This window comes from Lepidochelys kempii, chromosome 3 (assembly GCF_965140285.1).
Source record: "Lepidochelys kempii isolate rLepKem1 chromosome 3, rLepKem1.hap1, whole genome shotgun sequence".
NCBI lineage: Eukaryota > Metazoa > Chordata > Testudines > Cheloniidae > Lepidochelys > Lepidochelys kempii.
This window is the reverse complement of record NC_136382.1, coordinates 99,792,246-99,810,203: the sequence shown is the minus strand read 5'-3', so window position 1 is coordinate 99,810,203 and position 17,958 is coordinate 99,792,246. Positions and strand designations below refer to the sequence as shown.

The following is a 17,958-nucleotide window of genomic DNA, read 5'->3' as shown; positions in this document are numbered from 1 at the left end:
GAGTTGAGGAACAGAAAGGTGGGAATTTCTTGGCTCCAATGCACTCCATGAATCAGAATAACTGATTGAACTGATAGCAGAAGATGGAGAATAATTTGTAGAAAAGGGGATGGGGTATAAACTCTAACTGTGACCTTCAAAAGTGTACGAGTTCAGTGAAATTAAACACATTAGAAGTTTGAATACTTATCCGAACAGATGTCTGTGGTGTCTGCCAGACTAGATCAAAGTCACCTTTCTGGTCCCCTGATTATAGGCTGACTAAGGGTCAAAAGAGCTCCCAGTGTGAGTTAAATTATCGGAGAGACTTGAGACATTTGTGGCACAGACCGAAAAAAATCTCATACTGCCTACCTAAGGTTCAAGATTGAATTAAATAGTTTCAATGTACTGTCCACTTTACCAAACTATTAGAAGAATTACTGTGTGAGCAATTTGACTCTACATTATCTATGCAAAGAGTGTCTCAGTTGTCTCTGTCTCACACTGGCCTGAAACTATTATTATTAATATAGTTTGTGTTACAATAAGACATACTGGCTTGGAACAGCTTGGGACCCCTCTGTGTGAGCTGCTATACAGAACTATATAGTATGACAAGAGGATCTGAAGAACTTTGTTAACTAATTTTAATTTTCTCAATGACTATTACAGAATTTCAAAGCTCTTTTTTAAAAAAGCAAGCATATTTGTTTTTCTCAGGACTGATGGGTATTAACTTTCTTGGATGTGGCTTGAGAGAAACCAGTCAATAGATTATAAAAGATTAAAATCTATCAAAGATGGATGTATGCAGATAGGAAGACAAATTGTTATTTTTTAAAAATAAAATCTAAGAAAATTGTACATTACCTATAAAACCAAGATATGCATTTTCGTAGATTATGAAAAGGCTTGAAGATTTTTTGTAACCCTCAAAACTAGCCAATCACTTACTATCAGGGAATCAAATGATTTTGTGTGTCAAAAAATTCTTATTTTCCTGCTTTCTTAATTAACTGGCAAAGTGTACAGTCTTCCTATGGTACTCTGAATATCTCTGGATAGACTCTATACTCTGTGCTTGAACCCCATGTGCTCTACTGGCAGCACAATAGCTGTCTCTTTGATTGATTGATCAATTATTGTAATGAGTTAACAGATATGTATTTAGGGTTTTGTCCCTTTCCAGGTGATTTATTAGAACAGTATTAACACTGGCCTTATAAAGTGAGGCTCTTTTTTAGTAGAATGCACTTTTAAAAAAGTTGTATTTTTAAAAAATGGGTAGAAAAGAGAGCAAAAGAGCGCATGCATCCACACAACCTCTGCAACAAAAGGCAGAAAGAGAGAAACAGTCACAGGTAGAAAAGGAAGAGGGCTGAGGGACAGCAGACACTGGAGCATGAACAGTCATCCTGATGAAGGATGAAAAAGAAAGGGATTAGGAGCTGGCCTCGAATTAGGAGAAGATGGGGAGCTGGTCCAAGTAAATCTATGGCTCCATTTAACTACCCAGGTAGGACCTGATCCTGCCAAGTGCAAAGTACCTTCAAGTTGGGGGCACTCAGCACATTGCAGGATCAAGCCCTTGTGCACTAGAGGCCCCCACCTATACCTCTTCTGCTGTTGTGGGAGGGGCAATGTTTGGGGGGCATGTAAGTGGGAGATACATTTTGGACTCCAAGACTGTCTGAAATGTCAACCAGGGAAGAATATGCTTCTCTTATTTAAGGTAGGAGGGTGGGGAATACTTTGAGCTGGGTGGAGCTAAGGCTTCACTCTTGGGAAGTGCCCCACATAGAACAGGAGGTAGCCTCCCTGTTTGGGCAACCTGTGGGAGAAAGTGAGGTGAGTTGAGGCTGCAGTAAGCCCCAGGAAAGATCTTGTTTGTATTACAAAGGTTAGCCCTGGATGCCCAGGTGCCTTGTATTTTTAAGCACCAGGTTCTGAAACTCTCCAATCTCATTGAACAGTCAAGTCAATGGGGCTACTAGTAAGGTTCTACTGGACAAGAGTGAAGGCATCTGAATCTACCCCAAATGATCAGAGACTGTAGCAGAGCTAATTTCTTGTCTACTAAGATCAGCTTCCAAACAGTTTTAATTAGATCCATTTAATTTTCTAAATTTGCCTATTTCCCCAATGTCTCTGGTCCCTTTTTGGAATATTAGTGTGTATACATTTTAAAATAATTCTGACATAGTTTATTCATTTCAGGTGGTGTTTCTAGTAATTTTGCTGTGTGCTCTTAAATTGTCTCCTTTCCTCCTCTTTAGCCTGCCAGATCCAGAAATTATGCTAATTATTCCCCTCCTATATTTCTGAAGCATCATGTTTCCAGACCTCTGTTTCCAGTTTTGTCACTATAGCATCAAACTAATTTTTATGGATTTTAATAAGTTCAGTCTCTCCAGAACTCCTAAATTTGAATATTCAAACTCCATCTGTTTAATATTTTTTTCCTTTTAACTTATCAAATGCATTTTTAATTGTTTTCTTAGTATTAGAAGAATAAAGCCATAAATAAATGCCCTAAGGGTGTCCCTTGCTGAAAGGGAGGGAAGGGGAGGAGCTCCTAAAACCACTGTTCATGAGAAGTCCTCTTAACAGTGTTGCTAAGTAATAAAGTTCTTAAAGGCCATATTGGGAAGTAACCTGTTGTAAATCTATAATTCAGACAGTACTTTTTATTAAGTATTGAGCAGGTATGTTGTATATTAATCATGACATGCACTGGCTTCATTTAACATGGAATTTTTTCCTCTCCTTTAAATATTTAATATTGAAAGATGCTGGAGACCAAAATCCATCAGGTAGCTCGAGAATAGGTACAACATGAGCATCTGCAATACAAGTTTGCCCACATTGCTCAGCTAACATGCTTTACCTCTGGCCTGGGAGGAGTTAATGGGTTCATTCCTGTAAGATGCTGAGCACCTTCAACTCCCACTGAAACTGAGTTGGCTGAATGCCTTGCAGGATTGATCCCTGTATACCCATTCAGTTCTTAGCCTCTGTGAGGGGGTTGCACAAGAATGCCAATTAGTGCTGGCTGCGATTGTGTTTTGTGCAGTGGACACCTGTTCCTGTGACCTGGATTAAGATGGCCAAATCAATTTTATGTTTCTGTGGCATAGCAATAAGGGATAAAGCATTGTCTACTCAGCAGAAAAAGAAACAAACTTAAAGAAGTCATAAGAGCAAAACCATTTCCCCACATTTTAATCTGGCACCACATATGCCTGAGTATTGTAGGTGATTAAGGAGCTACATATAAATGGAGGATGATTTATCTATTTATATATCTAAGGAATAGTTTAGGTCTCTGCAGATTTTATATATTGGGGGCACTGAGTAATTGCTGATGACACGGCACCATTAAAATACCTTTACTTGACTGCTAACATATATAGTTTTCTTATAGTAACATGGAATGCATGTTCTCATGGGAAATTGTCTAAGATGCCATCACAAAGAACACATAGTTAAATGTGACACCAAAGAATGGGAAAGGAAGCTTCATTAGATTATTTTTAAAGAGTAGTTTTAAAACCATAGAAACTGCATGCACAGTAGACGTTGTTGGCAGGGTGCTGTCCAAATTAGCTGGTGAAATTATGTGTATATCTTGCTTCTTCTGCTACATTTGTTTTGCTCCTTTGCAAATAGAATTCTTGCTCCCCACTGTCTTATCCTATAAAGAGGATTATGAGTCCCAAGTTAATGCTTTAGCTACAGAATATGCAAGACAGTAGACAGGAATAAGCAGAAGAAATAGAGATGTAATGAGGGAGATGCAGCCTATGTTGGTCAATCTTTACTTAAAAAATTGTATATTTATTATTGATTGTAAATTTTGTATTGAAGAGTATGTTGGTTACCAAAATTAATACAGGAGCTCTACTATGTGTAACCATTTAGTGATTACAACACACTAGATCAGCTAAAATCCACTTCAGGTGAGGACAAAATCCCTGCATAAGATTTACCTGTACTTGTCAGAAGTGAAATGTTTTCACTAAAAATGTTCACCTGTTGTCAGAGGGGTAGAGTCTCCACAAGCTATCAATTCTTAAACTAAAGAAAATGATATGAGCTGGATTTCAGAAGCCACCTGACTTTACGTCTCCAGCTCAAAGGGAGCTTGTACACAATCTTACTTCACTTTTCATTGATCTGTTCAGACAAAACTCCATATTTAATCTCAAATCTGCACAGGAGCAACCATATTTTTAAAAATGTAAATTCAAAATTATAAGCAAGATAAATTGCTCCTGGCAAGCTGAGAATCTGTCAAGGTACAGACAGACAGAGAGAAAAGCTGGCAGGCAGCTGCATTCACTCCCTCACAGCCAAATTCTTGAAACTCTACACGTAGGCAAATCACTACAAATAGAATCTACTTCTCCCCGCAAGTTTATTCCTTCTCACTCTCAGTCCCACAGAGAGAGAAATGACTAAACCTACATTGTAATAGCTGCTGTCAGAAGTTTTTCTCTGTAAGGACTATTTCAGCAATTTTTGGAAGTAATATATGGCATTTTTCTGATTAACAGCCATTTTATAACTAGTGTAATTGGCCACAAATCATGAGAATGTCATAATGTAGCAAGAAAACATTCCAATCTCTGTCATACCTTAGGCCTGGCTTCCTGGAGGATAGATTATTTGAGTGGTTTACGGGTTTTCATTACTTTAACTAATGTACTACCTGTAGTGCAGAGAGAGAAATTCTAAACTAATGAACACTTCTGTCTACCAGCTCTTTATAGAGTGCCCATTATCCATCTTTCACTTCTGTATTTCCAGTAGGGATTCTGAAGAAGGCAACTTTGTAAGTATCCTAAGTAGGTTGCATTCTATTATTTTTAATCTCAGCTCTCACTTCCCATCCCAGAAATGCCAACACATACAGGAGGGATTATGTTCATACCAGTAACATTATTTTGATGTAAAAGTAGGGGGAGGTGGGAAATTTGTTCACTGCTCTTACTCTGCTGTATCCGCATTCAGGGCACAAATATTAATTGATTTCTGCAGGGCAGGTGGAATTTGAGACCATATTTAATTATGTTCAGAATCCATGCAATGAAACTTTGTTTTATGCCTCTACAAAGCAATTTTAATATAAATCATTATTAAAGAATCCTAATGAAAACCCATCAGTTTCAGTAGGGTTGCGTGAGTGTAGATGAGAACCTAGTTTGTGAATTTATAAATGTCCCTTTCTGCTTGGATTGAAATTGTCTTGCAAATACTTTACACTATTTGCACTTTCACTTCTGTGAGTTTTGATAGGAATGAAACTTTGATTGGAGTGTATTTTAAAACAGCCTCTAAATATATAATTTATATTGTACTATGCTTTTTCCAGGCCAAGTTATATGCTTATATCTGCATATGGAATTCACTCATATCTGAGCAAAATTCTGTCCTCACTTTTTACTTTGAACACAAGACATCTTGCACTGTGGAGAAGTGTCCATAACAAATGACTGTTCCAATATAGCTGTGTAACTTCTTCAGGTATACATAGATTCCAAGGCCAGAAGGGACCATTCTAATCATCTACTCTGACCTCCTGTGTAACACAGACTATAGAATCTCCCGCAAATCATTACTCCAGAGCAGATCTTTTAGAAAAACATCCAATCTTGAGTTCAAAATTGTCAGAGATGGAGAATCCACCAGGACCCTTGGTAAACTGTTCCAGTGGTTAATTACTCTCATAATTAAAAATTAGTCTTATTTCCAATCTGAATTAGTATAGCCTCAACTTCCATCCATTGGATCATAATATGCCAATGTGATGCTACACTGAAGAGCCCATTGTTCCCCATGTAGGTATTTAGACTGTAATCAAGTCACCCCTTAACCTTCTCTTTGTTAAGCTAAATAGATTGAGCTCCTTGAGTCTACCACTATAAGGCATGTTTTATAATCCTTTAATCATTTTATGGCTCCTCTCTCCAATTTGTCAACATCCTTCTTGAATTGTGGACACCAGAACCGGACACAGTGCTCCAGCAGTGTTCACTCCAATACCAAATACCGAGGTAAAATAACGTCTTCTAGATTCCCTTGTTTATGCATCTAAGGATCTCATTTGCTCTTTTGTCCACAGCATAGCACTGGGAGCTCTTGTTCAGTTGATTATCCATGATGATCCCCAAATATTTTTCAGAGTCACTGCTTCCCAGGGTAGAGTCCTCCACTGTGTCAGTATAGTCTATATTCCTTGTTCCTAGATGTTTACATTTGGCCATATTAAAACACATAGTGTTTGCTTGCACCCAGCTTGCTAAGGAATCGGGACTGCTTTGTATCAGTGACCTGCCCTCTTCATTCTTTACCACTCTCCCAATTTTTGTGTCATCTGCAAACTTTACCAGTGATGGTTTTAAGTTTTCTTCCAAGTCATTAATAAAAATGTTAAACAGCATAGGGTCAAGTACCAATCCCTGTGGAACACCATTAGAAACACACCCATTCGATCATGACTCCCCATTTACAATTTTATTTTGAGACCTATCAGGTAATCAGCTTTTAATCCATTTAATGTGTGCCATGCTAATTTAAGATTGTTCTAGTTTTTTAATCAAAATGTCATGTGGCACCAAGTCAAACACCTTACTAAAGTCTACATATATTACATCAAACTATTACCTTTAATAACCAAACTTGTAATCTCATCAAAAAAAGGTATCAAGTTAGTTTGACAGGATCTATTTTCCATAAACCCATAGCATTAATTTTATTACCCTCCTTTAATTCTCTGTTCATAGAATCCCATATCATAAAAGTCATAACAGATCAATCATCGTTATGGACCATGTTCCACTGTTTGTGGCACTGTGTATTCAAAATAAATGTGGTCATCAAAGTGGATGGGGAGGAGATAGAGCCAGATCTCTGCTGTCCCATATACACTGGTCAGTGAAACAGGCCAACTGTGCCTGATGGAATAAGCTGTACCCCAGAAAGGGGTGTACTATTGAAGTTTAGAGAGATACGCATCCTTCCTCCCTCACCTGACTACTTCCTGCTCCCCACCCTCCAACGGCTTTGTGGATCTGCACCACATGTTACTGTGGGCTGCTCCCAAAATTCATAATAATGCCCTATATCTTTACTAAATCTTGCAGTCAAGACACACAATAGAATTTTATGGAATGCGCAACTAAAATGTACATCCAGCTTTACAAGCTAACAGTGCTACACATTTTCACATCTCCTGCACTTTTAGACTGTGATAAAATATTTGTAATTCCCAAAGAGAATATGATCATAAAACATAATAAATGACCTCTTTAAACCTATCAACTACTTACTGCATGTTAAATATGTTCTGTTGGTTGAATTCCTAGGCTGCCAAAATATGTTTAAGTGCAAAAAGCCAAAAAAGACACACTAAGATCTACCTCCTCTGGGTTTGATCCCATAGATCTTATGCTTTTGTACTACAACTTGCATGAGGTCAATGGGGGTTTTGCAGGAAAAGGACCCAAGGACTGGACCCAATCATTTTCTGAACAAAATTTGTTTATGTTTCTAACACAAACAATTTATAACTTATGTTAGCACTACAGATGGCTTTAGGCACCATCAAGGAAATAACCAGCTATGACCTGATTCCAGAATCTTATTGTTGGTGATTTTCTAGTGATGATGCATAAAGCAAAGAAATCATCTTGATTTTCAGAAACTATGATGAGCTTGCAATTTGTCAGCAAGAAAAATCATGTCAGTCTCTCTGTTTCCAGGGTGCCATCTTTTTTATTTCCTTGCAGGCCCCATATCTGTTTCTTCTCACAGGCTTCCAAGGACCGTAACATTCCTGTCTTCATGGTTATTTCCAGGTGTCTCTAGCTTGCTATGATAATTTCAGCCAGTTAAGCTTGATCTGACTATGTCATGATTATTACTCAAAATTCAAGAGATGCTATGATCATTGCACATAGCTTTTTTCCAAAAGATCCAGGATGACATTTCAAACTATAACAAAGGAATGCATGTAAAATTTACTGGATCCTAATTTGAAATAAGCCACGAAGTTACCACCCTGGACTTGATATCATATCTCATAATCATAAACTAAACTTGGTTAGTACTTGGATAGAAGGCCTTCAAAGGCTGATTCGGTAGGTGACACTCTTCTTTCCAAGTTTTTATTAAACCATTGACCCAAAATACTATAGTTCTGGAGACGTTTTTCTCTGGCTGACATAAAATGGCAGTTGAGACCACTTGTGATCATTAAAAACCCCTAGCATTTTCCACAAGCGCAGAGGTGGGAACCTCAGAATACTGGCCAAATTCAAAGTGGGTAATTGTATTCTGCTTACCAAATATTTCCCCTTCAGTTTCATTCAAATAAGTTATTCTTCACTTCCTGTCCTAAGTTGTTATGGAGGGTTGTTGACAGCTATTGAACAGATGCTATATTCAACTCCATCCAGAGATGGCTTTCATTAGTGATTACAATAAGTGATTTTGTATACTCTTTAAGAAGTTTATAAAACAGTTTAGGATTTGTCTGGATAAAAAGCTCTGGAAGTAGGCTACTACTGGCTGCAAGATGCTAGAACTGGTCAAATAAGGACAAATATATTCACCAAAAATACATTCAGTAATTGATAGGAAAACATTTGAATACATTCTATATAAATACGATTTGACCTGCTCTACTATATATTAAGGTAATGCACGTATGTTAAGGGCTAGATTCTGACTTTAAGCCAAGCCCTCAGAAAGAAATAATGCATGAGCTGCACCAACTACGGCTGGTCAATATATTTTATCGAAAATTCTTTGCAATTGAAAATTGCATTTGATTCAATGAAAATTTTCACTGAAAGTGTCTCATTTCCTCAAAAATGTTTGATTTTTTCATTGGAATACTGAAAACTAAACAGCAAAAATTTTTTGGCTAAAAGCTGAAATTGGTTTGATTTTTGAGAGTTGTTAGCCCCAAATCTGTCGTTTTGGGGCTTAATGTTTACGGTTTTCGGTTATTGAAAAGTGAAACGTAATTTTTTAAAGAAAAGTTAGCATTTTCCTATGAAAATTTTGATGAAAACTCCCCCCCCCCAATTGAAATTTTTAATGGAAAAACCCTCAATTCTCTTTCCAGCTCTAACACCAAGCCATGAGTAGTTCAGGGAGACATTGTGACTCAGAGGCATAGCTCCTCATTGCAAAGCCTATATTGCTTCATCCTTACTCCTAGGTGGTGGGGTAGTAATTTACTGCTGACCTGTAACAGCCGTAAATTACTACCCACCACCTATAATGCTGGCTCACCTACTGTAGCCAGTGAATCAATGGTGAAGCTAAGGCTCTACCATTACCCTTATCTGCCCACCAGCATCAGGGAGCAAGTAGCCCCACTGGACCGAACACCCAGGTTGCCCATGTAGGCACATATTACTGCATTAATACTTTGCATGGGCCCACAGTCAGAATTTGAAGCTAGTCTTAAATAAATAGTCATAAGGTTACAAATTATACTCATTTCCTGCTATCAGGATAACTTAGTGGTCTAAGGCTCTGCATTTAGGTCACAGTGTCCCCTGGCTGAGCTTTTTTTTCAATTTCCCACTGATGTGTCTTCCTTGCACTAGGAACATACTCAATCTTAGTAGTTTATCAACAGAAATTAATGTCATATAGAGTACACATACCTTTAACATCACTTTCTAACTTCTTGGCCTCATTAAGAACCCTGAAGCTTTTCTGAAGCGAGTTCTTGGCACTATCCTTCAATGATCCTTGAGGACCAGATGCCTGCAGACCAACAAGCAGTGTCATTTACAGAAAAGTATTTTTAAGCTGGTTCAGGGCAAGTTTAAAGTAATAAAAAGTATAGGAGGAAGAGCTAGCTCAAGAATCGTTGAAATTTTAAGCGGTCATCAATGTACTCTGAATTATATGCTGCTGCCATTACACTGGTTCTCCAACAGAGATTAATAAAATACTTTACATTTATTAATTTACTTTTATTTTTACAAGAAACCAGGGCTCCCTTGGAATGTCAATGATGAAGTTAACAAAAGAAACAGAAAGAGAAATTGTTTCTGAACGTAGTGAAAGCAGAATAGAATCTGGGAGTGGATTTTTTTCAAATCTATGTAAGTGGATTTTTTTCAAATCTATGTAAGCAGATTTTTTTCAGTCTGGATTTCTTCCTGCAACTAAGAACACAATAACATAATACAGTTCGATACTTCTCCTTAACAACAGCTATGAAACATTTAATAAATAGACTAGATCTCACAACACAGACTGTAACATAGACCAAAGAGATGTTCTCATAGCAATTGTATTTCCTGAATCAAACCAAGTCAGTCAAGGTGAAATGAATGAAAATAGGCTTAGGAGGGGGACAAAAGGGTAAGGTGTAGCTAAATCTGAAATTCTTAACTACTAAATACTATTTAAAAATCTCATTATTTGAGAATCACACAAAGCTGTACCTACAGTTCAAGGTTGATATAGGAAGAACTGTTTTTCTAAATTAAATTAGTATTTTAACTTGCTAGGAAATGCTCTAGAATCTGAATCATTTACTGTTCAGTTTGAGAGAATGAACTCCGGTCACTCCATAACACAGACTGCATTTCTTTGAGAATACTCTTGACAGCCAGATAACATTTTATATTAGTCATGGGTCATAGCCTTGTAACTAGTATGTAATTAAGAAGTAGCTACTTTTCATTTTCCAGGGCAGATACATGTACTTAAAAATTAATTACGTGCCAATTAAATGACACTGTTATTATTTAATATTTATATTCCGATAAAGCCCAGAGGTCATATTTTTGAACACTTTTAGATTTCTCCCACTTCTCTTATACATTAGAGCCCATACATTTGCCTAACCATATCAAAATCTTGGCAGAAGCCCTGAATTCTTTGGAAATTCAATACACGCTCACAATGCGGTTCTCTGTAAGACAGCGTTTTACTGCTTAAGGTGCTGTACTCGATATACGCACAGCTACCAGCTTCAGGCTCCTTGTTATCATATAGGACTGAAACACATACTTCAGTGCTTTCCTGAATAGGGACTGACTAAAGCATGTGCTTAAGTGCTCTCCTGAAACAAAATCCAGGTGACTACATTATTGTGCAATAGTATTCCATACTTCCAAGCTCACTTAGGGCTTCACAGACCCAAAGTCTGCAGTCCCTGTGCACGTGGAACTGCTGATTTCAACATACCAATGAAAACTGCAGAGCTGGGATTTATATATCTATTTTTAACATAGAGTAACAGCTAATATAATTCATTGCACATGTAGTAAAAATGATACCCATAATCCCTTAAAAAGAGTATCCGTGAGGAATCATTACTTGATCTCCAATGCAATAAGGGAATTGCTCCTTAAGGAGGCATGTTTGGCCAGTTTTGGCAGCAGATACACCTGTCAAATCAGATTATGTTTTTATGTTCTTTTTCCTTTGAGCTTTGGAAGCTAGGGAATGATTACTCTGTGAGCACAGAACTTCAGATCTAATGATCATTTTTGTTATTAACAACAATTTGCTGGGCTTGCTTGACTGGCTATTAAAGCAGTTTATATTTGATAGAATGAAGTGGAAAGGCTGCATTTGCAATGCAAAAACAAGATGTGGGTTGAATAAAGGGCTGAGTAATTAAGGCCAGGCTGATATTTCTGCCAGAAACCCTGATTGCATTCCATATAGCTTAAAGATAATATTTACAAAGACCTTTTCAGCGATAAATAGAGATGTACAGATTGAAAACAGTTTAAAAGGAAATATGCTATTCAAAAAGTCAACTAATCAAAACATCTTATACAAAGTGTGCATTTTGGTGATTTGTGGTTCATAAGATATTGACTTAACGAAAAGCACAGACATTACCAATATCTTACTGTGTGCAACATGAGTGTTCATGTGTGTAGGCAAGTGTGTGTGATGGTGAACTCCTTCATGTTTTAATAGCAGGTGATACTGTGTGTTTAGACATATGGATTGATACTGTGTTTAGATTTCCTGTATCAGTCCATATGCTAAAAAATAGATAATAGAAAAAGAAAAGCACTGTCAAACGACATCCACACTACCCTCCTTCCGTCGGTGGTACGTGTCCTCACCAAAGCACTTCCACCAACTGAAGAGGGGCAGTGTGGGGGGCTGAAAGCCAGAGCTCTCAGCTTCCCGCGGCTCCCTGCTGGGAGCCCAACTGCCCCCTGGGCTTTTCGCCTCCCTGCCGGAAGAAGGGGGCAGCCACTGAGCAAGGAGCGGGGAGCCAGGAGTCCGGGCAGCAGCCTGTTTGGGAACAGGGAGCCCAGGGGCAGCAGGGCTGTCTGCAGGACTGGGGAGCACAGGCAGCAGTGCGGTTGGGAGCAGGGAGCTCTGATGGCAGCCAGGCTGTAGCTGGAGGCCACCACAGGCCCCACGGCCTCCTTGTCATGGCTGGAGCTGTGAGACTGACAAGAATGACAGCCACCAGCCAATGGAAGTAATGCAGCATCTACTACACTGCGTTGCCCTAACTACACCGACATAAGCCCTACGCCTCTCGTGGAGGTGGAGTTATGTCTTCGGTGTAGTATGGCACTTGCGTCAGCGGAAGCAACTGACACAATTAGGTTAACACAAGCTGCCTTATGTCAACCTAACTCTGTACTATAGAACAAGCTCTAGTTCCTTGATCTTGCTTAGTAGACCGCACCTGCACTTTTAAAAAAGATCACATTAAAAATATCTCTTGAAGCACCACTTTAAAACTGATTCTAAACTCTGAACTACAAGCCAAATCCTTTCTCATGATTCAGCTTTTCAGTCAGTTAACCCAATCACCATCACCACCCACAATAAGTGATGGGCTGCGGAAAGCTGCTTGAATGCTGGAGATGCTGCATCAGTGATTAATTTATTTTGCTTTTAAAAGGGAGAATTAATCCATCATAAAAAAATGGGAGGAATTCTTCTGTCATATTTTAAAATATGGATTATCTTTTCTAGTCATCTATCAGGCTTCCTGCTAGTGAAATGCTTCTTAGTCTCTTTTAGTTCTAGCTTTTAACACTGTTAATTTCATTTGAAAAGAAAGCATCCTTTCCATTAACATAAATAAAACCCTAAAATGACCACTCATCACACTTCTATGTAAGAATCTGTGTGATACAGAAGTAGGTATTTTATTATATGTTATGAAGGGTAGGAATGGCAAACACGTAGCAAGAAGAACTCCCCTAAACTCATTACTTTACATTAACTCATTACTCCCTCCACATTCCTATTTTTCTATCAATTAGATCCATATTCTATACAACTTGCATAAAACAAATAAGGTTATATCTATTGAATCCATAAGAATGAGTACCCTTAAAAATGGTGTCTTAATCATGCCTTGGTCTCCGTACTTGGTAATCATTTGTCTCTATTTATATCATACTGTCCACATCCTTTCTTCATTCCATTTCAAATTATCTATCCTCTTTCTCTCTATAGTATAATCAGCTGGTTCATTGCCTCTCTGACATATGCCCTTTTGTAGCCATATAGCAATCACCTGCTTTGTTTCCTGACTATTGCATCTCTCTTCTTTCCCGTTCAACCATCATAACATCTGTCTCCCTCACTGTCTCTGAGGCATCAAAGGAGAAAAAGACAAGAGATATTTTTCTGGTTTTTTATTCTGAAAATAAACCCACTACTCTTTATTTGCCTTTGCTTTAAAACTGGTAATTCTGATAGAAGGAACTATGTTTATAGCTCCCCAGCACATATCAATATGTGAGGCTCCATTTTCCCATAAAGAGATAAATTCAGTAATTAGTGCTACTTGAACTGTAAGTTAATATTTAAAGTTGCAAAAAATGTGACCAACACCGATTTAAAATCCAGACCTTATTATCTTGTTCATGAATATGGACTGGTCACATTGTCCTTATTTCTAGCCTTGTAACTCTGAATCCACAGGGCTTTGTATTATTTCTGCTAGCTATCTGTATCATTGCAGTTTCTTTATCTGGTATAGGGATTTTCCAATTTCACTGTTTTCTGCCATCTGCAGGGGTATTTTCAGCCTGGGTGTCTGTGAAGTGCAGGTCAGCTGGTCACATATTTGCCTCTATAAATAAGCTTTTAACTCCTTCATTACTCCCAATACAAAATATCCCTGGCTTTCTGCCTCTGCTGAGTTTGTTGTAGAGCAGAGGTAGTTCCTTCATAGTTGAGGTTAAAGGGCTAGCTTCCCATTATAATACCCATTTAAAATCCCTCTAGTTGCCTTGACCCTCCCAAAGAACCAACCCTCTGAAATTTTACTTGTTGCATCTCATCTTGGGGATGAAGCTTGATACAGTTTGTAAATGCAGTTTTTTGCTGCCAGTGTTTAAAAATCGTTCTGCCATTCACTTTCCAAAAAATCTTCCTAAGTTTGTGTGGGTCATCACATCTGCAGGGTGGACTGGCCCCGCCATCTCCAGTTCTGTTTTGTTTCAATGGCCTTGTTGTGGTGAAATGCCCTTAAATATTTTTAGGGAGCTATTTTGTGGGGGATTGCCAAGATAAAGATTTCTTCAGAACATTGACTTGAAACTGACCTGCTTCTGTCTCGAGGCTTTGTTGCAGAAGCTGCTAACTTGAGTGAGGGATGGGGGGTGAGGGGAGACATGGGCAGAAGGGTATGAGAGAGGAATAAAAATAAAGAGGAAGTAGTCCAGAAAAGGACAGTGTAGGGGGCACAGAGAGGAGAAAATGGGATCAGGAGGGACATAGACTAGGAGTATGTGGAGATAGGATCTCAGAACTGGGGGGCTCCTGCAGTAGGAGAGGGTATAGATAGAGCAGTAGGATGATAGCACATGGAAGTTGGAATGAAGGGGGTGCAGGGAGCCAGGGGTATAGAAGCAGCCTGAGCTTCCCTTCCAACAGACACTATTCACTTTTCTTACCAGTTGCATAGCTTCATTTGCACGGGCCTTGGCCTCCCTGGAGAGTCTCTCTGCTTCATCAATATAGTCCTTGATATTGCTATATGCCTTGAAAGCTACAGTGGCATTGAATGAGAGGTTTTTAGCTTCAGCAAGGATTCTGTTAGGGTGGAAAAGGTACGGCACACCATTAAAAACCGCAGTTGTAGCTCAACAGAGCAAAATGGATTGGCACTTTGAGCCAAACAGCCCAGATTTCTAATGATGGCTCTAGTGCACAATGCCATATTTGAGGTTTCCGAAGTGTGGGTGCTAAGTGTTTAAAGGGAGTGTCAAATTTTATTTTCTTAGTGTCACATGGAGCAACAATAGTTTTGTGTACTGTGGGTTGAGGAGATATTTCACATTGAAAGGAAGAATGGCCCAGTGGTTAAGGCATTAGCCTACGACTCAGGAAACCCACGTTCAATTTCCTGCTCCACCACAGACTTCCTGGGTGATCTTGGGAAAGCCACGGTACAGCTCCACTTCGAGCTTGAGATGTAATTTCCATCTTGAGAAGATGGACCTATGCTAGCTCACTAAAAATAGCCAGGTAGCTGCAGCAGCGTGAAGGGCCAGCTGCCTGAGTACGTACTCGGGGAGGCTAGCTCCTCCAGAGGCTACATTGCTATTTTTAGCATGCTAGCTTGTTGAGAGCTAGTATAGGTATGTGTCCTTGGGTCACAAAGTACATCTTTAGCTCTAAGTGTAAACATCTGATGAAGTGAGCTGTAGCTCACGAAAGCTCATGCTCAAATAAATTGGTTAGTCTCTAAGGTGCCACAAGTACTCCTTTTCTTTTTGTAGAATCACCGTTAGTCTCTCCGTGTCTTAGTAATATTGATATCACACCACCCCTGTGAGGTTAGCCAAGTTCTGAGGTTAAATACATTAAAAAGATTGTGAGGCACATAGATACTATGGTAATGAGGTCCACATAAATACCATAGATAGCTAATAGAAATTAGCTATGTCTAGTGTCTAGGTGTCTGAGGTAAATAGCTTTATCCTGATACAACAGTGGTTCTCGAACTTTTGTACAGGTGACCCATTTCACATAGCAAGCCTCTGAGTGCGACTCCCCTTATAAATTAAAAACCCCTTTTTTATATATTTAACATCATTATAAATGCTGGAGGCAAAGTGGGGTTTGGGGTGGAGGCTGGCAGCTCGTGATCCCCCACGTAATAACCTCCCGACCCCCAGTTTGAGAACCCCTGTGATACAAGGTGACAGGATATCCCCACACAAGACTGTTCAATTCCTCTCCCTCTTGATCTCACACATAAGACCATATTAAAAGCTTCAGTTTTTAAAGATTACTTTTCAGATATGACTCTATTGAATGTGAAACTGGTAATTTTGCAAGTATCAAATCAGATACTTTATCTGAGGTAATAGTGTGGCTTGTTCCCCAGAGATACTGTACACTGGCATGGAAATAGCTGCTAAGAGCTTCTACTCACAAGTCTCTAGAATTGGACCTGCTAGTTATCTGCAGAAGATGTGGGCACTGAGATAAATTGCTTGTTCCAAAGCTGTAAGCTATGGAGGGAGTTTTAAAAATATACACTTTAAAATATGTGATTTTATCCATGTAGCAGCTTTGAAAAAATAAAAATGGCCAAAGGTGGGCAGCTGTGCTACAGCAGGCTACCAGGGATTACGAGGTCCGTGTTCTGAGCGCTATACCTTCAGCAAGTCACTCTTCCTCTTCATTCCTCAAGGTATGTCTAAGACTGCAATCACTGGTGTGATTGCAGCTCGAGTAGATATACTTGAGTTAGCTTTACTCTAGCTAGCTTGGGTCCTGGATCCGTGAAATGTAGCAGCAGGGTTCTGGGCAGATTTATACAGCCAATGCTGAAGCAACTTCACTGCTCTAAGACTTGAGCTAGCTAGATTAAAGCTAACTTGGGTATGTCTCTTCCAGCTGCAAATCACACCCAATGATTGCAGCCTAGACATATCCTCAGACTCTCCATCTATGAAATGGTGAAAATACTACTTACCTTACAGTGTCATTGTGAGACTAAACTCATGATTGCTTGTAAAGGATTTTAAAACAGTCATCTGGAAGATGTTACAGAAATGTTTTGGACACACAGAAATTCCTGACTGGTACCGAGTTCTTTACCCTCTGGTGAATTAAGGGCTTGTCTATATGAGGAAATGGATAGGAATAGCTAATGCAGAGCAAATTATTCACAATAGCTCCCCATTTGGACACTCTGATACGTGTGCCTTTTTCCTCAGTTAGCTTAATCTATTAAAGGAGGAAAGAGTACAAGCCTTGCCCCCCATGATTACCAACAAGAAAGGAGGCATAGCAGGGAGTGACAAGCATCCCCCTCATAACTAGAGGTTGCTTTACCTCCCCCCCCCCCACCTGCCATCTCTGCTTTCCTCTTCTTCAGAGTTCCTCAGACAAAATCAACATGGTCCATAGTCTTTCCCAGAACCGGGGCTCAATTCAATGGCAACAGTATTTTGTGTCTATCTGCCTCTCCACAGTCTGTTGCACATCACATCAGTTTGTATGACTCTTTCCAAATGACATGAAGGAGCTCAGCAATTGAATTCTAAACAATCTACCAAAGCTTTTGGGAACAAGTTTTAGGTATTCTCAATTTTCTGTGAAAGTGATGCTTAAATTGCTTCCTTTACCCCAGAGTCAGCAAGTGCACAAACTGAAAGGCTGCCAATTTCAAACACACAAAGATAAACAGACTTCTCCTTGCATGTTGCGGTGTCATTTATGACTGTGGGAAAGTGACTGTAAAAAATGCCACTAAATGAGAAGGGGTAGCATCTTACACCAATTTGCACCCACTTTGCCCTTGTGTAAATGACAACACAAGGCACAAGAGAGATCAGATTGAAAAAAATATTTTTTTAAATAGGAGAACTTCTTGTGAAAGTGTTAGTACTTTCCATCTACTGGTTGATTTTCAGAAATGTTTGGGTTTGATTATCTTGGATATACCCCAAGACATGTATAATATCTTCCTAAGCCCCATAT

General features: G+C 39.0%; 1 protein-coding gene across 2 annotated transcripts in view; it reads right to left on the bottom strand.

Moving 5' to 3' along the window:
• LAMA2 (laminin subunit alpha 2) overlaps positions 1-17,958 on the bottom strand; it is a 456,646-nt gene that overhangs the window by 61,688 nt on the left and 377,000 nt on the right. For both annotated transcript variants that reach the window (XM_073337269.1, XM_073337270.1), the window contains exons 40-41: positions 14,916-15,054; positions 9,666-9,768 (exon numbers count right to left, since the gene is read on the bottom strand). In XM_073337269.1, the coding sequence (XP_073193370.1) occupies positions 9,666-9,768; positions 14,916-15,054 (242 nt within the window). The remainder of the gene's footprint in view (positions 1-9,665; positions 9,769-14,915; positions 15,055-17,958) is intronic.